Below are 22,620 nucleotides of genomic sequence, written 5' to 3'. Positions count from 1 at the left end.
TGCGCTGGGCTGGCTGCAGCACACATCTTTTTAAGAGGCTGGGCCAGAGAGATGTTACAATCAGGGTCCAGGCACCCCAGAAGGATAACAGAGGGTCTGAAACCAGAAGACGAAGCAATCAAATCAGCGGATTCGACAGAGAAGTTTTCTACCCTACAGGGACATCAAAGAAGGTCTGTTAGGAAAGCTGAGATGTTAGTCTGGAAACTGCTAAGGCAAAGAGTGTGACTTGTTAAGATTCAGTTTTAGTCACTACAAAGTGTGTTGTGTTTTGTTTCTCTCTTTGAAATTTGTCTCTTTCTCTTGCTTAGTATCACTTAAATCTCTTCTTTGTTACTATACTTCCCAAACCACCTCAGTGTTGTGTGTTCGAGTGAAGTGTGATTCTCCAGCCTACCCAACAGGCTGAGCTGTGCCCTGTCTCTCTGAAGGTAGCGAATAATTTCTGAGCGGTGCTGGGCCCAGAGTCCAAGGGCAGTTCACCAGACATCTTGTGGGAAGCACAAGAAACCAAAGGAGCAGGAGAGATTCCGGCCCCACTGACCCATGGGAAATTCCCACAGAAGAGCCTACCCAGGGCTCTAAACACGGCCACTTTGGGTGTGTACCAGAGTTCACTCACTGCTAGATGCTGGCCAGGCCTTGTGTCATTGCTTTCTCGCTGGGCTAGCAACCCCGCTCATACTCACTCTTGCAGTTTGTTGGCTGGGAACTCAGCCCTCCAACCAGGTGACTGTCCTTTACTCCACTCCTTCCTGGGTCGTGCTCTTTGCAAACAAAGTCCCAAAATGTCTTGAACAGAAACAAGGCCTTCCACCCTCGTGGGGAGTTCTTCCTCAGCCTGATTTCGGTTCGGCCTGCCCTTCTTGGGTTTCTATGGTCTTCTATGTCCCCTTCCTTAGGGACAGTGAGAGAAGCCAGTCCTACCCTGGACTCCAGGGTTTGGCCCAAGGCCATCTCCTGAACAGCTCGCTCTGCTTCTGGACTTTTGCTGCTGTTTTCCCTTGTTTCCCCTCAGGTGGGGCTCACTTGGTCATCAATTTGGCCTAGCCCCAGGCTAGGCAGCCATAGGCCAAGCCACCCTGTTAGATACCCTCCTCCTTTAAATCCGGTCCAGCCCGGCTGACAGGTTTGCTGAGGGGATGGTGAAACCCCATTGCTGATCAGAAGGAGGTCAGAGTCTGTTCCCTACGAGCTGAAGGTCCGTTTGTCCTGCTGCGGCAAGTGGAGCTGGAGAGCGGAGATGTTAGGTGAAAGAGACTGCATGATGGAGTTGGAGACTGAGGGACGGGAGCCTCCTCCCAGAAACGCTCCCAGGAGAACAGGTTTGAGGAGGAGTTCTCTGGGGAGCCTCCTGCTTGGAAAAAAAAAGGGTGGCACACTGATGAAGATGTCTCTGTCCCAGGGATGGGGGAAGCTCCCACCCAGGCTATGCAGCAGGGATCCCATTTCTCCCCCAAGAAACCCATTTTGCCCAAAGAAGTCAATGGCTCTTACCTCCAAGAGGGAGTGGGCTCTTCCCTCTAGGCCTCTTTGAGAACTACTACTGCTTGCACCCATCTGGGAGGCTGTCACACACCCCAGGACCTAGAAGACACGGGGGGAGGAGGCTCCTCTTCATGTCAGACTCTGAGAGCCCAGAGAAGGGCCAAAGGAAGAATAAAGGGCAGGAGATGAAGCTAGCCCGGAGCCTCTGTCCCATCCTCACCTCCTCAAAGGTGGAGCTTCCTGAGCTTCAGTTGGGCAGACAGTCTGTAGCCCTGACGCAAAGGTCCTTCTGCGCCATATGGGGCAGGAAGATCTCTGCCTGGGAGCATGGGAAATGGGATGGGGGTGAGATCAAGGAAAGAGGGGAGGGATATGGGTGTGAGGGAAAGAGCTCCTGCCCCAGATGAAGGTATCTGGGGGGCCGTGGGAAGGACACAGCTCCACAGAGAGGGGAGAGAGTTCCTGTGAGTGCCAGGGGCCTCCATTTCTGCTTCCACTAGTCCCCCATTTATAGTGAGACACAGCAGTACCTGCAGCAGGGAGCGGGACTTGCTGAACAGGGAGGGGAACCTTGAAGAGCATCAGATGAGCCACAGCCCTTGCAGCGCCTCGGGCATCTGGTGCAAGTGCCGAATCATGTGAAGCTGGCCCATGACCTTGGCTGTGACATCCTCATGCTGCAGGGGAACGAGAACATGTCAGAGACTGAGACACTCCCCAGGAATCAGGGAGGATGAAGGGCACCTGGAACCAGCACCATCATTTCCACGCAGCAGCTGCTCATGTCTGAGTGGTAGATTCACCCTCCTGACCCCCAGGATGGAGGCTTGCTGTCCTCTCTAGTGACCTTCAGTGCCAAACCCCCTCCTTGTAGGGTGAGCTCCTGCCACTTCCCCATCAGTGCCCCTGACAGCTGTTCCACCTCCAACCCACCTGGGGACACCGCTCAAGTTCGGAGGACCCTCTCTTCCACCCCTACCTCCATCCCCACCCAGGTAGGGCAGGGAGGGGGCTCTAGAAGGGTGGCGGGGGGTGGGAGGGATTCTGGCAGCAGTGAAGTGGAATGGGGAGAGCTTGAGACCTTTCCCCAAGACACCCCAGTGACAAAACCTGAAACCACAGGATGGCAGCCCTGGTGAATGGGGCAGGTCAGCAGCCCCTGACGACTGAATCCTCCCAATCTCTCGAGAGCGGGTCAGGCCCTACCAGCAGCAAGACCAGCTTTCCACACCCATGTGCCTCAGTCAGTCACCATCACCAGTCAGTCCTTGGCCTCCCAGGATGCCAGGGATGGGAGCAACTCTCGATGGTGGCTGGGGTGACATGGACACTAGGCCATGGGGAAATGGGTGCAGCTCTGTGGGGCAGGAAAGGTTCCCAGAGGGCACTTAGGGGACTCTCCTGTCCTTCCCAGGAGTGATAGCAGAGCACCACATCCTAAGAACAGAAGTCCATGAAGGCCAGAAGTCCCCACTAGGCTCCTTGCTAGCAGGCCAGCAAATGGCGAGAGGATGGGAATGAGGCCCTGGGTCCCACCCCAAGCTTCTGAGTCAATTGCAGCTGCTTACCGTGTCCCCCATCAGTTGCTGGGCTTCCCCCAGGAGGGAGTAGACCAGCACCAGCCCAGCCTGGCTGACACGCAGCAGGGGGTCGTGGATGGCCAGCAATGCTGTCTGTACGAAGGATCTTCTCTGCCCGACGGAGAAGAATTTTTCAAAGACCTAAAACCAAGAGGACATGAGGCTCGAGTAGATTGCCCAGAGCCAGCCTCCAAGTCCTGGCGGTACAATGGCGTCTAGTGCCCCAAAGGGCGGGGAAGAGAGCTGCTGTGGCCAAGGCAGTTCATTCCCCAGGAGGCTTTCAGGGTCCCAGGGCTCATGGAAGCCCCTTTATTAAAAGGTCGCAGATGCTGAGGGACCAAAGCCTCCAGTGGCTCTTTCGGGAAGGCAATTTATGGCAGGGGCCAGGATGGGCTGGAAATGGATCTCTAATGTGTGTGAGCAGGCCCACTCTGCGGTGCAGGGCACAGAGACGACAGGGGACTCTGTCTTGCTTCCAGCAGAGAGATCTCCTGCACCTCAGCGGCTAGAGGAGTGTGCGTGTGTTGTTGAGGGGAGGAGGGGGTTGGAGCTGACAGACCAAAGGTCTCTTCCCCGCAGCTTAGTGATTTCTCTCCTCGCTGGGAATGGCCTCTGCAGCTCCTTGGTTTCTTCAAGGGGAATCCAACCTGCAGCCTGACAAGAACAAGGAGACTCCTGGCCCAGTCCCAGTGTGGGACCTTTGGCACCAGCGTGTCCCACTGGTTGCTGGATGAGGAACTGTGAGCTGGAAATAAGGAGCAGGCTCTTTTCCTGTCTTCAGGAGGCCTCCACTGCAGGGAACCCAGCCAGCTACACTCCCTGAGCTGTGTCATGCCCTGGCACAGTGCCCTTACCTCCCCCACTCTGGCTGTATTCTTGTAGCCTAAGAGCCTTCTGTCCTGGTGCCAGTCATAGCACCAGAGATCCTCCACGTCATGTATGGTCAGACCTGGAAGAGAGAGAGAGAGAGAGAGCGACTTTTCTCCTCATTCTGGTTGCAGTTTCTGTGTCCTTCCAATCCCATTGGTGGCTGCACAGTGGAATGGAGAAGAACAGAGGCAGAGAGAGACTTGTCCTCCGGCTGGGGTCAGTCTGAGAGAAATGGTCTAGGGTCCCATTATCAACATATGGTCACTCTCAGTCCCCTATTGGGTTCCGTGTCCCAGCTGGGTTCCTTACCCTTCTGTTGGAGCAGCAGTTGGTAGAGCCGGTAAGTCCCCTCCCTGGCCTGCCGGCTGATGTCCTTGTCTGGATCGCTGACAAATAGAGCCAGCTGGGCCACATGGCGACCCATCTGAGGGAACTCGGCTGAGATCTAATGGAAGGGAGAGCAGAGGGGACTCCATCAGCATTTTCCTCTCAGCTCCCTGTCTGCCCTGGGCCAGAGGGCTCCTTCCCCTTAGCCCCTCTACAGGAGATGCTGGGGGAGAGGAGCTTGAGATCGAACCTTCATTTGCTCTGCTGCCAAGGGAGCCCGGGATGCCAAGCAGGGGCTGGAGCATGGTCCCCTTAAAGGCCCAGGGTCAACACTGAACCAGGACAAGAAGAACTTGACTCAAGCTAGCTCAGTCCTGCTCTGACTCTGCCTCCCCATGAAGAACCCTCCTAAGCCACAGCCCCGGCAGCAGCAGCAGATCCTGCAGCCCGCTGGAGCCAGCCCGCCTCCGCCTGGAGCCAGCAAGCTGGGCTCGGAGCTCACTTACGTCAAACTCAGGGAGAGTGACTGTGTATCTCAGCAGGGCTGTGCTGCTCCTGATGGCCCTGGCTCGCTCCTGCGACACCCTGGACACGACCCAGAGGTTGACATGCTGTGGGGAAAGGAGGCAGGTCAGACTCAGTGGCCAGCTGCTCCTGCTTTACAAATGAGCCCCCCACGCCTCCAGCCCCAGGGGCCTGAGACATTCTGCGCAGGGGGAAATAGCTGAGTCCTTGATGGCAGAGCTTTAGAAGGGGATTCTTTCCCCCAGGATGCAGCTTGTACCCTTCAGGTCACAACTTCTCCGCATCTCTCTAGATTGGGACAATCTAGGGGCTGGTCCCATCCTCCCAGAATTCCTGATTCCTGAACAGTTCACCAGAAAGAAGACTGAACCCTCGGCCCTTCCCTGCTATGCAAATCCTTGGGGGGAAGTAGGGAGTGACTGAGAGCACAATCCCCCCAGGAATTTCAGAGCAGATCAGAGGGAAGGGCTGATTCCCTGGGGCCCTCCTGTTTCTCTAGGAAGGAGCATGTGCCTCTTCTCTGAGAAGTAGCTCCCTAATCTCATGGGCTCTGTGTGTTGGAGGGGAGGGGGAAGGGTGGATTTTCAGACTCTCTCTCCCCAAGACAGCCAGGAGCCCTGTGCTTAGTGCTCAGCAGAACCAGGCAGAGCTCTGGCTTGGAGTCCCAGCTCCTTCCTCTGTTCCTCAAGAAGGAAGGACCTGACACTACATTGCACTGACCCACCAACCAAGGACGGCCCACTGGGGACCCAGCTAGGAGGACAGAGTAGAAAATGGATCTTCCAGTTTCTCCTTACCAGTCCCCCAAAGAGTTACGGTGAAATGGGGCTCACCTCCAAGATGAAGTGGAGCCTGTCTGTGTCTGGGGACTCTGCCAGCAGGTTCCCCAGCATGGCATCCAGGACCTCTGTGATGACTTTCTGCAGAGTCTGCAAAGCATGGGTCAGAGTTAGGGAACCTGGGCCTACACCTGCCACAGGATGGGAAGAGGGGTCTCTGGGAAGCACTGGGGAGACTCCCAAACACATCTCCTGGCCTCTCTCCTTCACATCCCACTGCAGGCAATTTGCAAGAATTGATGACCCCTGGACCTTTAATCCATGAGCTTAGCAGGTCTCTGCAGAGGGCCTTGTAGGCAGAAGAGTAGGAAACAGCCAAGTTGCTATGGATGGAACCTGGGCTTCTGGGCCAAACACGGCTTAGGAAAGAAAGAAAGAAAGAAAGAAAGAAAGAAAGAAAGAAAGAAAGAAAGAAAGAAAGAAAGAAAGAAAGAAAGAAAGAAAGAAAAATCCCCCAGGGAGGGGTAATCTCTTCCCTGCTGGAGGGAAGGATCCAAGCCTGCAGCTTGTTCCATCTCCACTACCCCACCCCTAAATCTGGAGCTCCAGCGAATCAAGGGAGTAGGGACCAAGGACTACTCTGGAAGAGGAGGAAGATGGAGGAGGAGGTACCTGGATGCTGGTGGTGTCCTTCTCCGTGCCCAGGGTGAAGACGGAGTGAAGGGCAGCTCGCAAGAGGTGGGTCTCTAGGGCTGGCTCCAGGGCAGGTTTCATGGTGCTGGCAAGAGAGAGGAGCTGCTATTAGACTGTGCAGTACTGGGTGGGACTGTCGCCAAGACAGACACCAAGCCACAGGGATAGAGGCACAGTCTGGCGAGAATGGAAACTGAGGCACTTCGCTAGGGAATGACAAGGCCAAGGTGTCCCAGACAGACAGTGGCAGGACAGGAATAGCTGCTGTTCCCTGGAGCCTGCTGCCCCTCCTGTATCGGAGCCCGGGAGTGAGCCCCTCCCCAAGGCCCCTGTCATGTTATGGGAGTGAAAAGAAGAGCCCTGCCAGGAGAGAGTGACCCTCCCCACCCCACCATCTCTGCCAGAGGCGCCACTCTTGGGAGGTGACTTGGGAGGGACAGTGATGGTGACTCCCAGCCTTGGGCCTGAGCAGCACTGGGGTGAGGGGAGCCGGCAGGGTGGGGGGGTGGGGCTGTCTCAGTACCAGAGGTAGCCCACTGCAGCCAGGGAGTGGGCGAGGACGGCGCTGGGTGACGAGTCATCGGGAAGCTCCTCGATGAGCTCCTGTGAGACGTGAAAGAGACAAAGGAGCGTGTGAGATTCAGGCCCGACTGATGCCTCCCAGTGAGGAGATGACACAGCCAGTGCCCCACATGGCCAGCAGGATCCCCCACCACCTCCCGCTCCTCCAATTCCTTCCTGCCCATCCGACTTGTCCCCCTTCTCGGATTCCTGCCCAGCTCACTCCCAATCCCCTTCTCTCCTCCTCCCTGTCAAAAGTGCCCCCATTCAGCCCCATCCCGACGACTGAGCTGGGACCATGAGATTCCTTGTCCCCCACTCTCAGCTGCCCCCCAGCCCCACAATTCTCCCCCTCCCTCCAGCTGCCGTATGGCGTGTCTCACTCACCACGATCCTCTTCACCACAGCCGCCTTGCAGCAGCGCGGCTCCAGCGTGTCCTCCCCTCTCTCCCGTGCAGCCAGACATGCGGGGTAGATGGCCTGAAGGAACAGGAGCTGCTGCCCCTCATCCTGTACCCACCGGGAGTGGGGTATAGCGAGAGACAACCTGTTAATGAGGGACCTTCCTGCCCCACCCACACCAGCTCCAGGGCTCAGGCCTCAATGGGGGATTGTGGGGACCCGCCTATTGTCCAAATCCCCCACCACTCCTACACAAGCAGGATCAGGAACTGGGACAGTGCCTGTGGGGGGAGATGACTTTGGCTGTTGTGGGACACCCCCATCTTGGGGGTCCCACATCATGGATGTAAAAGGGTCCCATTGGGGGTGGTGGATCAGGAGGCACAAGACCCTCGGCAGGGGGTGGGGATCCTGGGAAGGGACAGGACAATCTTGGTTCCAGCCCAGTGGGGAACATTTGTACCTTATCTCTGCACTGGAGCTGCTCTCGGATGACCTTGAGAGCAGCTTCATCTTTGGCCACGTCCACCCCTTCCTCCTGCTCCGAATCCAGGGGGGTCCCTGCACCAGGGAGGGAAGGACAGGGGCGTGGTGGGCAGAGCAGGATTCAAGACCCCCCTTCCCACCTCAGGCACCCAGGGCAGATGGGGCCCCAAACCTCCCTCTCAGGGATGCCTTCAGCCCCCAACAGCTGCAGAAGCCCAGAGAAGAACCCCCCCTCCACTGGCCAGGACTCCAGGGGAGGTGCCGATTCCCCCGGCCCTGGAGCAGCAAGGACCAAAGTGGCAGCAGCTCTTCACGCCCCCACCCCCAGGTCCCCGTGCGGAAGGGGCAGCTGTGTGATGGCTGCTGCTGTCCGTGGGGTTCGCGGGGCTCAGGCCAGACACCTGGGCTGGGACCCCCCCCCCGTATCCCTGGGAGAGCATCTGGGCCCAGGGTGTTCACATCCCGTCCTCAGCCCTCCCTCAGCCCAGCCAGGCTCCTCACCTGGAACAAAGCAGTGGCCTCCATTGGCCTGGCTGCTGCCAGATGCCCAGGTGCTGCCGCTGTCCCAGGCTGAGCTGCCGGTGCTGGGACAGGGACCTTCCCCCTCCTGGCCTGCAGGGGCTGGAAGGTCCTCAGAGACCGGGCAGGGCGATGCCTCCTGATGGGAACGAGGTCTGGGCTCCTGGGGCCGCTGCTGCCCACACAACAAGCCCCAGAGCCACCCTGCCCGGCGCCCCTCCTGGGATGGGTCCTGTCTGCGAAACCGCAGCCTGGGCCAGCTCCATTGGGGCCTAGTCGGGGCCTCTCCCAGCTCGGCGCTTGCGCCGGGAGCCGGGGTCCTTTTCCAGAAGGCCGGGCACTTCCGCCGTCTGGCCTGGACGGGAGCTGCTTCCCCACCAGCAGGGATGCAGGGGTTGCTCTGCCCCTTGGGAAGACGGCAGCTGCTTCCCTCAGGCTCTGGGGCCACCTGCAGAGCCTTCCTCCGCAACATCCGCAGGAGCCTGGCCATCCTGGAACCGAGCGGGGAGCAGGGGTGAGACTGGGCTCAAGGCAGCCTTTCACTCCTGGGCCTTTTCCGTCCCTCCTCCTCCCTCCTCCAACCACAGCCGCCCCGTCTGCCCGCACAGGAGTGCAGGGAATGCCATCTACACACACGGGCAGGAGTTCATTGCATGATCCGCTCCCAACGTTCCCCCTCGTAATCCCTGCTGCTGCAATAGCCAGGAAGTCTCATCCTTTTCCAGCAATGCGGTCAGTCCCAAAGACCATCGGTTACTCTGGAGAAGCAGTCCCCTCCTGTCGTCCCAGGCCACTCTCCCACCCAGGCTAGAGAAGGAACAGAAGCCAGGAGTCCGGACTTCTCCTGGGAAATCATTCCTCACATCAAAGTCACAAAGGCCCTCGGCACAGGAAGCACAGAGCCCTCCTCATTCCCCATTGATTTCCAGGCTCAGCAGCTCACAGGGTCTGGCTCACCTCAGAGACTCTCAGCCTGGGGAAGGGTTGGGAGGGAAGGGCTGGGAGGGGAAGGGCTGGGAAGCCCCATTGCTGGAACCTTTCCAAACACACTGGAGACGGCTCTGGAGAAGCCCCTGCCTGGCCTAAGAGTGAGGGGCTCTTGGGGGCTGTTTGCAAATGAAATCCCCCTTTGGAGATAGTCTCTCCCCCAGACAGAGAGGGGAACACACCGAGGAACCCGAATGCCACTCACGTGCTCTCAGTGATGGTACAATGGATGGCGGATGTTCAGGGTCAGCAGACGTCCCTCACCCTCCTCCTCACTCTCCAAGCCCAAGGCAGGCTGGAGAGGGTGGTGACCTCAGGAGTTACCCTGCCCAGCCAGCAGGCAGGGTGATGACACGAGGGCGATCGACTGGCTGTGAAAACAAGAGTCTGTCTGATTGCCAAGGGACGGAGAAACTCAGCCAGCAGCAGGGGGTGCAGAACACGGCCCTAGGGCGGAGGTGACAGCGCCTCCGGGATCCTGACATCCCAGCACTTTACTCACCTTCCTGGAGCCTCCCAAACCCACTGGGCTGTAGCCATGGGACCCCAACCCTACTGACGGCAAACGGGCCTCAGCTGCGACCACAGGGTCACACCGAGTGTCAGAGCCATGGATGGACCCCTTCACTCACCACTGTCGCACACTCCCTCCCACAGCTGGCAATTGCAACCAGGCCCTAATGTCTGGTCCCCCTGCCTTTGAGAGAGAGTGTCACTCCTGCTTCCATTGCTGCCTCTTGATCTGTGGGACTTTGGGCAAGTTGCTCCCCCTCTCTATGGCTCTCTGGGACTCACATTCCTGAATGGGCTTTATAGAAGACAATGGTTAAAGTTTGGCCCCAACTAGTTCTTGTTTCTCGAGACTATCCATTTTAGCAAAGTTTAGAGTTCTTGACATTCAACACCTGGAAACATCCCTTTCTCCTTCGCAGATGGCCTTAACATCCCTTATCTCACCCAGGCTTCCTGCTGCCTGGAGTTAGAGAATTGACCCTGTTCCCATTGGACCTACCCAAGGTGTCACACAGCGAAGCGGTGACGGAGCCAGAAAGAGAAGACAACTGTCCTGATTCCTGTTCTAACTAACAGACAACAACCCCCCAGAGGCAGGGATAAGGCCCAGGAAATAAGGGGTGAACATTTTCATGGAAACCTTTTTCTGTCAGAAAATCCATTCAAACGAAACCACTTTGTTTCTTGAAATCATAACAAGTAGGATGAAAATTCTTTGCAAAAATATCTATTTGCAAAACAAGAGCATCTCCTGTCCGTCACAGTGCATTCAACTGTCTCATCATACACAAAGGGGAGACACTATGCTCTAGAAAATTGGATGAGATGCTTCACTCTGAGCTAAGTAGTTGCTGCTTTTCACAATTCCAAAACAATAAAATACAAATCAAATTGAATATTAGGTTATAATCTGATATGGCTCAGTGTGATAGGACACCCCCCAGTCTGCACTGCTCCGAGTGACACTGTTCAGTGGATCCCCAGCATCCACCCATGGTGAGGTAAGTGGGAGAGGATTGTTATTCATTCTTGACAGAAGGAGAAACGAAGGCTGAGAAAGGAGCAGGGACTTGTCTTAGCTGATGCAGCCAGTCAGTAGCAGAATTGCTCTCAAATGAGCTACAGACCAACAATTGTTCATAGTAATTATTCAGCAATTATTTCAGAAGAACTGGAATGTTCGAGAGGATCATGAACTGCTCCGAGACAATGAATGGAGAGCAGCATCCACATTGGTCAAACGTATAACTGATTGTGACTTATTTGCTTGGTCATAAAAGAGAACAACAAAGACCAGAGTTTCCTCCCTGTCAATAGCCCCCTCCTCAGCCAATCAAGGTTGAGACTTTGAGGGGTGGGAGGCTAAGGGTTCTCATTAAATAGCCCAAAGAATGGCCCCGGTCACCACCGAGGGGATCACTCTCGGAGCACTAGTCCAGTCTCACCTCTCTGTGAGGGCCTCCCACAACCCCCCCGGACCCCGCTCCACACACAGAGCTCCTGGTGGTGGGAGGAGAGCAGAGGAAAAGGACAAAGGAAGCAAGAAGAGAAAGGTAGGAGGGACAGAGGAAAAGGGAAAACAAAAAGGAGAAACCCCAATGTCCCCAGTAATTCTAAGGGACAAAATCCTAGGTCGGAAATAAAATACTGCCCCCACAATCTAATGTTTTCCTTTCCTAAAAATCAGCCAGCACCTGATGGATCAGACTGAACAGGTTCCAAACCTCTCCGAGGCTCTTACCTTCTATACAGGGACGTCTGTTTTCGAGCAAATCCACTAAAAGAAAAGGAGAAAACTCCAAAGAGGGTCCTCCTTGCGCTCACGTACGTGCAAGTGAATGCTCTCTCAGTCCTCCAGGAGAGACCTCGAGAAGGAGACGTGCTGAAGCAAAGCCACAGGGATCTCCGAGCTTGCCCCTGTCCTGCACCCCTGTCCTGCCTGGCTGATGTCAAGTTCTCTCTGTGAGGTCATCGCCTCCCCACCACCTTTGTCCAATAGGCTGAGGTCCTGCCAAAGGCTCTTGTGATGTCACTGCCACACCCACCACTCCCCTGCAGTGCTGATGTCCTGCCCCTGTCCAGCTACATTGGATGTTTCAGCCGCTTCCCCTGGATCACCCCACTCAATGTCACTTCCTTGTGGGGTGACACCGACTACATAGTAGAACACAGAAGTTCTTCCCCAGGCCGCAATTAGGTTTTCACAAGTTAGTTGACTTTATGGCCAGAAGGAACCATTCGAGCATTTAATCTGATCCCCTGCGTATCCTAAGGCCTCCTGTATGTCAGAAGAGCTGGGCTTTTCTTTTACTCAAACATTTTCCAGAAAGGCATCTAGTCTTTATTCGAAGAGATCAAGAGATGGAGAAGCCATCATTTCTCTTGGTACTTTGTGCCAATGACAAACCACCTGTTAGGATATAGATATTCAGGCCTGTCTGCAAAGGCCTATACTCTAAGAATTTAGGTGTATTCTTATCACTTGGCTAGTGATAGAGGTATAAAAGAAAGAATCAAAATCACTGTCTGCTGGTGTAAGGGCCTTCTCTTACTGTGACAGTCTGAGGCCCTGTTCTTAGGCTAAGGCCTTTGGCTAAGCAGCAGAGGCAGCCATAAACTGGGAAGCGAACGGTCACATCCTCACATTCCAAACTAGTCACATTGAAATAAGGTGCTATTGGGCTGTTAGGCAGTATCAGGACAGGATTGTATTCCTATCACCTCCAGAGAAAGGGAAGTGCCTAGAAAATGTGAAAGGAAACTTAGTTTGATAGCATCCTGTCTGGCAAGAACTCACTTATCAATAGCTGGGATGTGAAATCCTCACTTCTGTATTGTTTTGTCATTATAGTTCCCACTTTGCTGTTGTTTGTCTGTATAATCTCTGTCTGGTTCTGTGATTGTTCCTGTCTGCTGTATAATTAATTTTGCTAGGTGTAAACTAATTGAGGTGGTGGGATATAATTGGTTACATAATCATGTTACAATATGTTAGGATTGGTTAGTTAAATTTCAGGAAAATGATTGGTTAAGGTATAGCTAAGCAGAACTCAAGTTTTACTATATAATCTGTAGTCAATGGGGGGTGGGGGGGTGGGTGGGGGTGGGCATGTGGGTGTGTGAGATGGGAACAGGGAATGGGGGTAAGAAAATTGGAATCATGTTTTGCTAAAGGGGGAGATGGGAACAGGGAATGGGGGTAAGAAAATTGGAATCATGTTTTGCTAAAGGGGGAAATGGGAACAGGGAATGGGAGTAAGGAAGTTGGAATCATGCTTGGCTAAGGGCAGGAATCGGAACAGGGACATAGGTGTAAGGCTCTGTGGTGTCAGAGCTGGGAAGGAGGATACTAAGGAAGGAAACTGGAATCATGCTTGCTGGAAGTTCACCCCAATAAACATCGAATTGTTTGCACCTTTGGACTTCGGGTATTGTTGCTCTCTGTTCATGTGAGAAGGACCAGGGAAGTAAGTGGGTGAAGGAATAAGCCCCCTAACACCACCCTCTTACAAATCTGGGTCTTATTGTCATTATCCTTTTTCTGATTTCTGCTTCCATCCATGGGGTTTTGTCATGCCTTTCTCTGAGACATAAAAAGAGCCCTTTTATACTCAACATTTTCTCTCCATGAAGTCAAGCAACTCACTTCTCATTCTTCTCTTGTATATACTAAGCAGATTGAGCTTTTTCAATGTCTCATAATAGGGCATCATCCCCATCACTCAGTTATGAATCTTTTCTGCACCCTCTCCAATTGTTTTAACATAATATTCAAAATGTGGACACAAGAACTGGATTCAACATTCCAACATCAGTCTCACCAATGCTCTTTCACTTCCCTTTCCATCCTCACTACTCTATCCAGCCAAGAATGGCTTTAACCTTTTTTAACACAGTTTCACATTGACAGCTCCTGTTGAACAGCTTGTCCACTATGACCCCAAAATCCTTTTCAGGGTCACTGCTTTCCAGCGGATTGTCCCCAATTCTGTAGGGTGCCACCTGACTCCTTTGTTACTGGAGGTATGGGGTTGCATTTGGCTTTATTAAAACCTAATTCTTTAGTAAGTATTTTAGAAGAACTAGCCCATTAGAGAGAGAATCGTGAATTACTCCAAGACAATGAATGGAGAAAAGCGGCAAGTGCAATCAAATACATGTTTGGTTACGCCCTATTTCCTTGGTCTTAAAAGAGGGTCACAAGGACCTGAGCCTCCTCCCTCACAATAGCCCCAAACTCCCCCAATCAGCATTGAGACTCTGAGAAGCAGAAAGCTGAGAGTTCTCACCAGATGTCCCGGGTCACCACCGGAGGGAGTCACTCTTAGAGCACTATTCCAGCCACATGTCTTTGGGAGGGCCTCCCGCAATGAGAGTTGGAATGCAACCCCCCCTCCCTCCCTCCGTCCCCAACTCCACACGCACAGACAGGTCCTGGTGGTGAAAGGAAAGCAGGGGAAAAGGACAAAGATGCAAGAGAAGACGAGAAAGGAGGGAGAGACAGGAAAAGGGAAAACAAAAAGGAGAAACCCCAATGTCCCCAGTAATTCTAAGGGACAAAGTCTTAGGTCGGAAATAAAATGCTGCCCCCGCAATCTAGTGTTTTCCATTCCTAAAAATCAGCCGACACCTGATGGATCAGACTGAACAGGTTCCAAACCTCTCCGAGGCTCTTACCTTCTATACAGGGACGTCTGTTTTCGAGCAAAACCACTAAAAGAAAAGGAGAAAACTCCGAAGAGGGTCCTCCTTGCGCTCACGAATGTGAAAGTGAATGCTCTCTCAGTCCTCTAGGAGAGACCTCGAGAAGGAGACGTGCTGAAGCAAAGCCACAGGGATCTCCGAGGTGGCCCCTGTCCTGCACCCCTGTCCTGCCTGGCTGATGTCAAGATCTCTCTGTGAGGTCATCGCCTCCCTACCACCTTTGTCCAATAGGCTGAGGTCCTGCCAAAGGCCCTTGTGATGTCACTGCCACACCCACCCCTCCCCTGCAGTGCTGATGTCCTGCCCCTGTCCAGCCACATTGGATGTTTGAGCTGCTTCCCCTAGATCACCCCTCTCAATGAGCGTTCATTGTGGGCTCAAGCCGAACACAGTAAAACATCAGAGGCTTCTCCCCATGCTAGGCTCATTTTTCATCAATTAGCAGACTTTATGGACAGAAGAGACCATTAGAGCGTGTCATCTGACCCCCTGCATATCACATGCTTTCTGTAGAGCATAGGAGCTAATTTTTGACTACACACGTTCCAGAAAGGCATCTAGTCTTCATTAGAAGACATCAAGAGGTGGGGAATTCCCACCACTTCCCTTTCTAGTTTCTTCCTTTGGTGATTCGTCCTCACTGTTGAATATGTGTGCCCTCTTTCTAATACGAATTGGTCTCTTTTGAGTTTCCAGCCACTGGGTCTTGTTATGCTTTTCTCTGATAGATTAATGAGCCCTTTAATACCCAATATTTTCTCTCCATGAAGTCACTTCAACACTTCAATGATGTCACCACCCAATCTTTTTTATAATCTAAACAGGCTGAGCTCTTTCAATAGCTCACTAGCATCTGCCAGGAAGGGAGTCCCCACAGAGGGACACCATAATCTCCCAGGGAGGGAAAAGGCTCTCACTGCCATTTCTTAACCTCATGGGGTGTTCTCCTGTTCTGCCAACCCCACCCCTTTTTCAGTATCTCCAGGTGCCTGAGGGAGCAGGAACCAGAGGCCATCCTGCAGCTGGGACAGAGATGGAGGTTGATGACCTACCTGCCCGTAGTGACCATGGTGCAGGACAGCCCTCAGGACATGCGAATGCAGCTCCAGATCTGGGAGCAGCTTCCCTTTGCTGGCACGAGACCTTGCAGGTTGCGGTGGGTGAGACAGGCACTAACTTTTGGAAACCCTCAGTGGGATCAGAGGGTAATGGTTTGTAGAAAGTGGTGTTGGAGAGCTTTACAAAAACTAGACAAGAACGGTGCATGTTGCAGGGCAGCTCCAGCCCCGGTGCTGTCAGTGAGACGTGTCCTCCCAGCCCTGCCTGACGGGTCTTTCTGTTTCAGACCCTCCTTGGAACTGCAAGAAAAGTCCAACCTGTAGAGTTGTGGTTGCAGTGATAGTTGTATGGTCTGCGTTGATTGCTGCCATCATTGCTCTGGCAGGTGAGTTCCCAGCTTCCGCCCCGCTCCCTTCCCCTCCATCTATGATCTCCGCCCATCCCATTCCCCCGTGACCTGCCACACTCACTCTCTCCTCCCGGCCTGTCCGGCTTCTGCCCCTGGGGCAGAGGATTCCTGGGGGATCTTCCTCCCAGACCCCTGCACCTGGGCACTCTCTGTGTCAGGACGATCTGACTGACATTAGCCCCCCCAGCCCATCTCTGAGCACTTTGGACCCAAGTCACCTTTGCCACGTGCCATGAAGCAGTCCCTGACCAGGGTGTCCAGTGGGACAGGATGCAGTGCAACCCTGAGCCCTTTGCCTTCCCTGTGTTACTCTGAGGTTACCAGCTTGGCCTTCCTGGATCTTCAGGTCACGCCTGTGGCCGGGCGGCAGGTGCTGCCGTGTTATTGAAATGAGCCATAGAATTAAGTCAAGACCCCTCCACCAGCGCAGTGTGGAAACCCCCCAATCGCTGAGCTTGGCCATGAAGGGTCCCTTAGCACCATTCACTCCCCCGGGCTGCACAGACAGCGTGTGCTCATGCAGAGGGCGTCTGTTTGCGGTGAACATGAACCCTGTTGTATCCCCCCGTTGTCAGGGGCAGGGCGTGCTGGGGAATGTCGGGGGTGGGATTTCTCTATTGTCCTGGGATCCGATCACTGGGCCCCAGGAGGGTTTAGCAGCTGGCAGAGGGGATTGAATCCAGCTCCGTCTGCATTAGGAATCCTCTGTGCCGATGTCATGACGTCCGTGTAGTTGAATTGGTGCAAACCGCTAAAGCAGACGCACTGCACTGGTGCACAAAGGAGCTTGCCTTGGTGCAGTTTGCTGCAGGAAGTTACCAGAGCGAGCCGCACTGCTCCAGCGCATCTCCAGGAGGTGTTTGCCCTGATGTCACTGCGTCACTGTGATTATACTGGTGCAGATTGCTCGGATACAGATGCGCCCTGAATCCCAGCTCCCTGCTGTAATGGCAGGCTGTTGCAATGGGCAGCATTGGTTCTCGCTGTGTAAGGTGGGAATCTGTGAGCTTAGGGTTGGTTACACACCTGCAGGTGCAGGGAGCTCTGCAGAACATGTGGCATCTGAGCTGGAGATGGATGGTGGAGACAGCCTGTGCCATCAACTGTTAGTCACTGACTTCTCTGCTCAGTTCAGTAGGGCAGGGGTGTGGGCTACCGTGCACTGGACAGTTAAATCTACAGGGTCAGACATGCCTTGTGAGTGAGGTGAACACATGCTCGCTTTCTGATCACCGCTGCCACGTTTCCTAACTCTTCCCAACTTAGAGTGTCTGTTCCTCGCTGAGCGCCAGCCACATGGGAAGGCTTGAAAACCAGCTACCGAGTTACTGTGGTGCAAACAAAAGTGATGTGCTCGAAAACATCTGGAGGGGTTTGAGTCCAACTCCTCTCAACTAGACAGGCCTTTCAAATCCTCTTTGGTGTCACTTATGGGTGACCCCACTGCTGCTCTTTCATGGCTCTGAAAGGGTTACACTGCCATGAGGGCTTCCAGAAAGTGCCTTTCTTGCTGCTGTGTTTGGGGAGAGAAAAGTCTGCAGGTAGGAGGTGAATTAAGTTCCATCATTCCTGGCCCACAGTGCAACAGGTCACTTCCCATGGCTGTGGTTTCTGGCGCCCCCTTGTGGCTTTCATGTCCCTGAGTGAAAGTTCCCACATTCTTCTCAGTTGTTCACCTGCTGTTTGTTGCTAGGTTGAACGTCCAGCTGTTGATCTTGTGCCTGGGGTGAAATGCTCTGAGCTGTGTCAGTCCCTCCCAGGCTGGGAGTGTCCCTGGAATCCTTCTTGCCAGGCAAATTTACAGTGACAAACGTCTCCGTCCCCCTGCATCTGATTGCAGTGGACCAGCCCCAGCTGGGGGTCCCAATGGGCTTGGCAAGCCGGTCAATTGACTGCCTGTTTGGCCGCAGTCAAATGCTCCAGCGAGAGCCCTGGGGGTAGGAGGCAGCCTGCCTTTCGGATTGCGTCTTGGAGCCTCACTGGTGTTTTCCAGAACTTGGTTTCATTGTTTTGCCTTTTTTTTCTGAGCTAAAATAACTCAGTGAAGTACATTTTTTAAAAAATTAGGTAGATCCATATCTATCGAAAGCTAAACCTACTGGAGACAATGACGTCTTGCTCTTTTTTCTTCCTGGCGGGAGGTAACCAATTCTGATAAATTGGTATTTTAAAATATCTGACCACTCTTTGACAGATTTGACTGGTCAGTTGACCAATTTTTGTACCAGTCAAATGCCCAATTCTCGTTGCAATTCTTACCCTCCATGTGACTGTCTCATTCTCAGCGCTGACCTCTCAGCTTTCATCAGCTGATCTGTGCCCCCCTGCGAGCCCCTCGTGCCCGGACGGCTGGATGGGATACCGAGGGAAATGCTACTATTTCTCAGAGACGGAAGGGAGCTGGACCGACAGCCGAAGCCGCTGCTCTGCCCCGGGTGCCTCCCTGGCTGGGATCGACAGTGATCAGGAAACGGTGAGAGACTCTCGAGTTGCCAGACACTAATCTGGGCACAGGGATGGCTGCTGCAGCAGGACCTGGGCTCTGCCCCATGGGGTGAGGAGCAGCTGTGAGCCCTCCCGTGCTGGGAGGCCGGAGTGAATGAACTTCCAGCCGCTGAACGCCAGCCCTGGCTGGGCCCAGGGCCCTACTGTCTGTGTGTGATCACAGGGATTGCCCATTCTCCGCTGCCCCCCTCCCCAAATAGGGAGACAGCTTCTGTCTAGGGCAGGGCTGGCTCAAGCATCTCCTGGCCTGCTGGCTGCTGGAGTGGGACTGAGAACCCAGCCAGTGCTCCTGTTGTGGGGATGGGAAAGGAGCAGCCAGCTGAGGAGGCGGGGGAGGAGGGGATCCTTTCACATTGACCCCTCCCACTTCAGCTTGCCTCCCTCCCTCCTCCTGCCTTGCTGGGGTGAGCGGTGGCTGCTCTGTGAGAAGAGACGTCTCTGCAGAGAGCTCAGACCCAACAGCTGCCCCCAGCTCAGGGGGACTTGGGGTGTGGGTGACTGGGAGCACCGGGGTGGGGCTGCTGTGTGCGGTGGGAGGGTTAAGACTGCCCGGGGGATCTTGTGCTTTGCAAGAGGGAGGGGAAAATCCCCCCTGAAAATAAACTGAGCACCCTTCAATATGTGACTGGGATTCTCTGCAGCACAGAGCCCTGGAGGGGCGGTGGGGGGGGGAGCATGGGAGGTGGGGCTGATACCTGCTGTCCCTCAGCTTTCTTTAAGGCGTTCCTGCTGCGCCATAAGGGTGTCTATGACCACTGGATCGGCCTCTGGAGGGAGCAGGGTCAGCCCTGGAAATGGGCCAATGGCACCAAATTCAACCACCTGTGAGTCTCTCTCACCCCTCTGGACTAATTCCCTGGGCTTGGGGATTCTGGTGTCTGAGCGGTTTGAGCTCAGGTAGATCCACCATTCAGTGCTAGTGAAACCACCAGACACGACCCTGGTCCGTTCGCGTCCTGCGTGTATCGGAGACCGATGGGAGCCGGCGTGTCCCTGAACTCTCGGCTCCTCCCCGCAGCACGGTGCTGGGCCGGAGACAGAGCCCGCCATAGCCAGAGATGCCCTCGCTGCGCGCTGGGATTTCAGCTGGGACACTCGCTGTTCTCCCCCAGCCCTCTTCAGCAAGGTCCCTGGGGTGTCTGACCCCCCCTGGGGAAAGGAGGCAGCAGGGAGCTCAGGTTAACAGTGGCTGCTAGAGAGGGCAGCATGCCGAGCACTGCATGGCAGGTGCAGGTCCCGCTGGGGATTGCAGCCGGCAGGTTTGAGTGACTTGGCTGGTGAGGCCTCTGAATCCGCAACAAGGCACCGATGTTAAAGGAGCCTGCGGTTCACAGGTGCTGGACGCCTGGGGCTCCCATGGGAACGGGGTACAGTAGTGATGGCTGCCCAACACCCCGCGATGGGTTTCAGTGGGCTCCAAGTGTGATCACAAAACCAGCGCTGCTTGAACCCTGGGACTTCAGCAGTAGAAGCATGAGCCTCTGCCATAGGAGCGAAAGAATCCACTTCTTTAACTGAAACTCCCCCCCGATTGATAAAGCTCTTTTGCAGGCCAGCCATTAGAGGGGGATGGAGACCCCCCCCCACTTCTCTGGTCTGGGTTACTTCAGTACTTTGAAAAATCAGGCTCTTTTGGCGCTGGGTCAGGGCTCCCCAATGGACAGTCCCCATTCTGCTGTATTGGACCCAACCTTTGGATCCCACCTGCTTCCAGCCTCACTGGGTCTGAAGAGCTACCAGACACTGTCCTGAGTTCGAGCCTCTGTGGCATTCTCCTGGGGTACAGACTCCCTGTCTGGTATGCTCCTTAGGATGTGGGACCCTGCAGATCAGCTGCTGTAGGATCCAAAACCAGTGCTGAACCCTCCCAAATCTCCCGAGAGGCATGTTGTCCCTAGAGCTCCACCCTCCACACCAGATGAACTCTGGGAGACTTACGTGAGGGTTACAAACAAGGAACACATGCTTTCACAAAGGAACTTCTTCAACACTCTCTTTTTCCCCCATGCCCAATGGAAAGCTCAAGAGTTATAGATCAACGGAGAAGGAAACCCCTGAATGCAATTTCTTCTTTCAGTGTCATCTTGGTTCTGCTCCATGTGTTTCAAGGAGGCGAGATCCTTCCTGTCCCCTGCTTTTCCTGCTCAGTCGTCTGGTTCTGGTGATGGTCTGCCCCTCTTGTTAGAGGGCCGGTCCCTTTTGACAATCAGTCTAACAAATTCTCTCTGTCCTGCTGGGGACTGTCCATTCTTCAGCACCCCTGTGGGCTGCTCAGCATAGAGGGTCAGGAACAGTCAGCGGTTCTGCAAAGCCCCCGCTGTCCTGAGCTCTGCTCCTGAGGGGCTGGGAGAGTAGCTGCTCCGCACTCAGGCCTGCACTGTGGAGAATGGCTCCCCTGGCTGGGACTGGTGTGAAATGCCCGGCCTCTGCCTGACTGCAGCTCCCTGGCTTCTGTGTGGCAGGTTTCACTTAAGAGGAGGAGGTGACTGCGCGTATCTGAACGACGAGAAAGGGGTCAGCAGCTCACGGTGCTACATGGGAAGACGGTGGATCTGTAGCAAACCTGAGGTGTATGTGATGGTGTCATAAATATAAAGGGAAGGGTACACACCTTTAAAATCCCTCCTGGCCAGAGGAAAAATCCTTTCACGTGTAAAGGGTTAAGAAGCTAGGATAACCTCGCTGGCACCTGACCAAAATGACCAATGAGGAGACAAGATACTTTCAAAAGCTGGAAAGAGGCAGAACATCAAAGGGGTCTGTGTCTGTCTGGGTGAGGCTTTTGCCAGGGACAGAACAGGAATGGAGTCTTAGAACTCAGTAAGTAATCTAGCTAGATATGCGTTAGCTTATGATTTCTTTAAATGGCTGATAAAATATGTTGAGCTGAATAGAATGAATATTCCTGTCCGTGTGTCTTTTTGTAACCTAAGGTTTTGCCTAGAGGGATTCTCTATGTTTTGAATCTAATTACCCTGTAAGGTATTTACCGTCCTGATCTTACAGAGGTGATCCTTTTCTTTTTACTGTTTCTTCTATTAAAATGTTTCTTTTCAAGAACTGAATCCTTTTGTCATTGTTCTAAGATCCAAGGGCTTGGGTCTGTGGTCACCTATGCAAATTGGTGAGGATTTTTACCAAACGTTCCCCAGGAAGTGGGGTGCAAGGTTTTGGGGAGGATTTTGGGGGGAAAGACGTTTCCAAACAACACTTTCCCAGAAAGCCGGTTAAACGTTTGGTGGTGGCAGTGGAAGTCCAAGGGTCAAATAGTTTGTACCTTGGGGAAGTTTTAACCTAAGCTGGTAAAGTAAGCTTAGGAGGTTTTCATGCAGGTCCCCACATTTGTACCTTAGAGTTCAAAGTGGGGAAGAAACCTTGACAGATGGGAAAAGAGACCGCACTCGAAAGGGGCTCAAAATGAGACTCCTAGAAGTGACACTTATACAACTCACACCTACTTGAACAAGCCAAGATCTCAAAATCAGGCAGTGGGGCCCTCAAGCAATAAGTGTGTCTCGTTTAAACTCCGTATGTGCCATCTGCTTTTGAACCTTTTAAACTCAGGGTTACGTTGTCAAGCTTTTCTCTGCAGCTGAGAGGGAGTGATCTCATGAGAAGGAGTCTTACCTCATTTCCCCAGCATGTGGCTAAGGGAAGGCCTTGTTCATTTAGACTCCAGAACAGCATTTCTCAAATGCAGCCAGCAGCTGATTGTTTTGCAGCCACAAGAGCCTCCAAAGTGCCCCAACAATCGCTCAGATGTTAAGTATTAAAGGTGTCTTCTAAATGCCATAAATCTTCATGCGTGCTCCCTTTTAAATAGTACCATGCCGGCAGAGCTGAGCTACATAGGTGTGGTTTTCTTTCAAGTCACAAAGTGTATTCTTTGGCTAAGAACATAAGAACGGCCATACTGGGTCAGAGCAAAGGTCCATCCAGCCCAGTATCCTGTCTGCCAACAGCGGCCAACGCCAGGTGCCCCAGAGGGAGTGAACCTAACAGGCAATGATCAAGTGATCTGTCTCCCGCCATCCATCTCCACCCTCTGACAAACAGAGGCTAGGGACACCATTCCTTACCCATCCTAGCTAATAGCCATTCATGGACTTAACTTCCATGAATTTATCCAGTTCTCTTTTAAACCCTGTTATAGTCCTAGCCTTCACAACCTCCTCAGGCAAGGAGTTCCACAGGTTGACTGTGCGCTGTGTGA

The 22,620-nt window shown here is 53.8% G+C and overlaps 2 protein-coding genes across 11 annotated transcripts in view; both read left to right on the top strand.

Annotated features, from left to right (window-relative positions):
• Positions 1-22,620, top strand: part of LOC140898275 (uncharacterized) — a 2,445,793-nt gene that overhangs the window by 597,816 nt on the left and 1,825,357 nt on the right. The window lies entirely within an intron of this gene.
• The window catches only part of LOC144929343 (C-type lectin domain family 2 member D-like), a 118,496-nt gene that overhangs the window by 53,200 nt on the left and 42,676 nt on the right, over positions 1-22,620 (top strand). Inside the window, exons 2-3 of the mRNA XM_078848654.1 lie at positions 18,188-18,375; positions 19,128-19,231. Of these exons, the coding sequence (XP_078704780.1) occupies positions 18,188-18,375; positions 19,128-19,231 (292 nt within the window). The remainder of the gene's footprint in view (positions 1-18,187; positions 18,376-19,127; positions 19,232-22,620) is intronic.

The sequence above is a fragment of the Lepidochelys kempii genome, chromosome 14 (genome assembly GCF_965140285.1).
Source record: "Lepidochelys kempii isolate rLepKem1 chromosome 14, rLepKem1.hap1, whole genome shotgun sequence".
Classification (NCBI taxonomy): Eukaryota; Metazoa; Chordata; order Testudines; family Cheloniidae; genus Lepidochelys; species Lepidochelys kempii.
The sequence above is the reverse complement of the archived record's forward strand: the minus strand, read 5'-3'. Positions and strand labels throughout refer to the sequence as shown.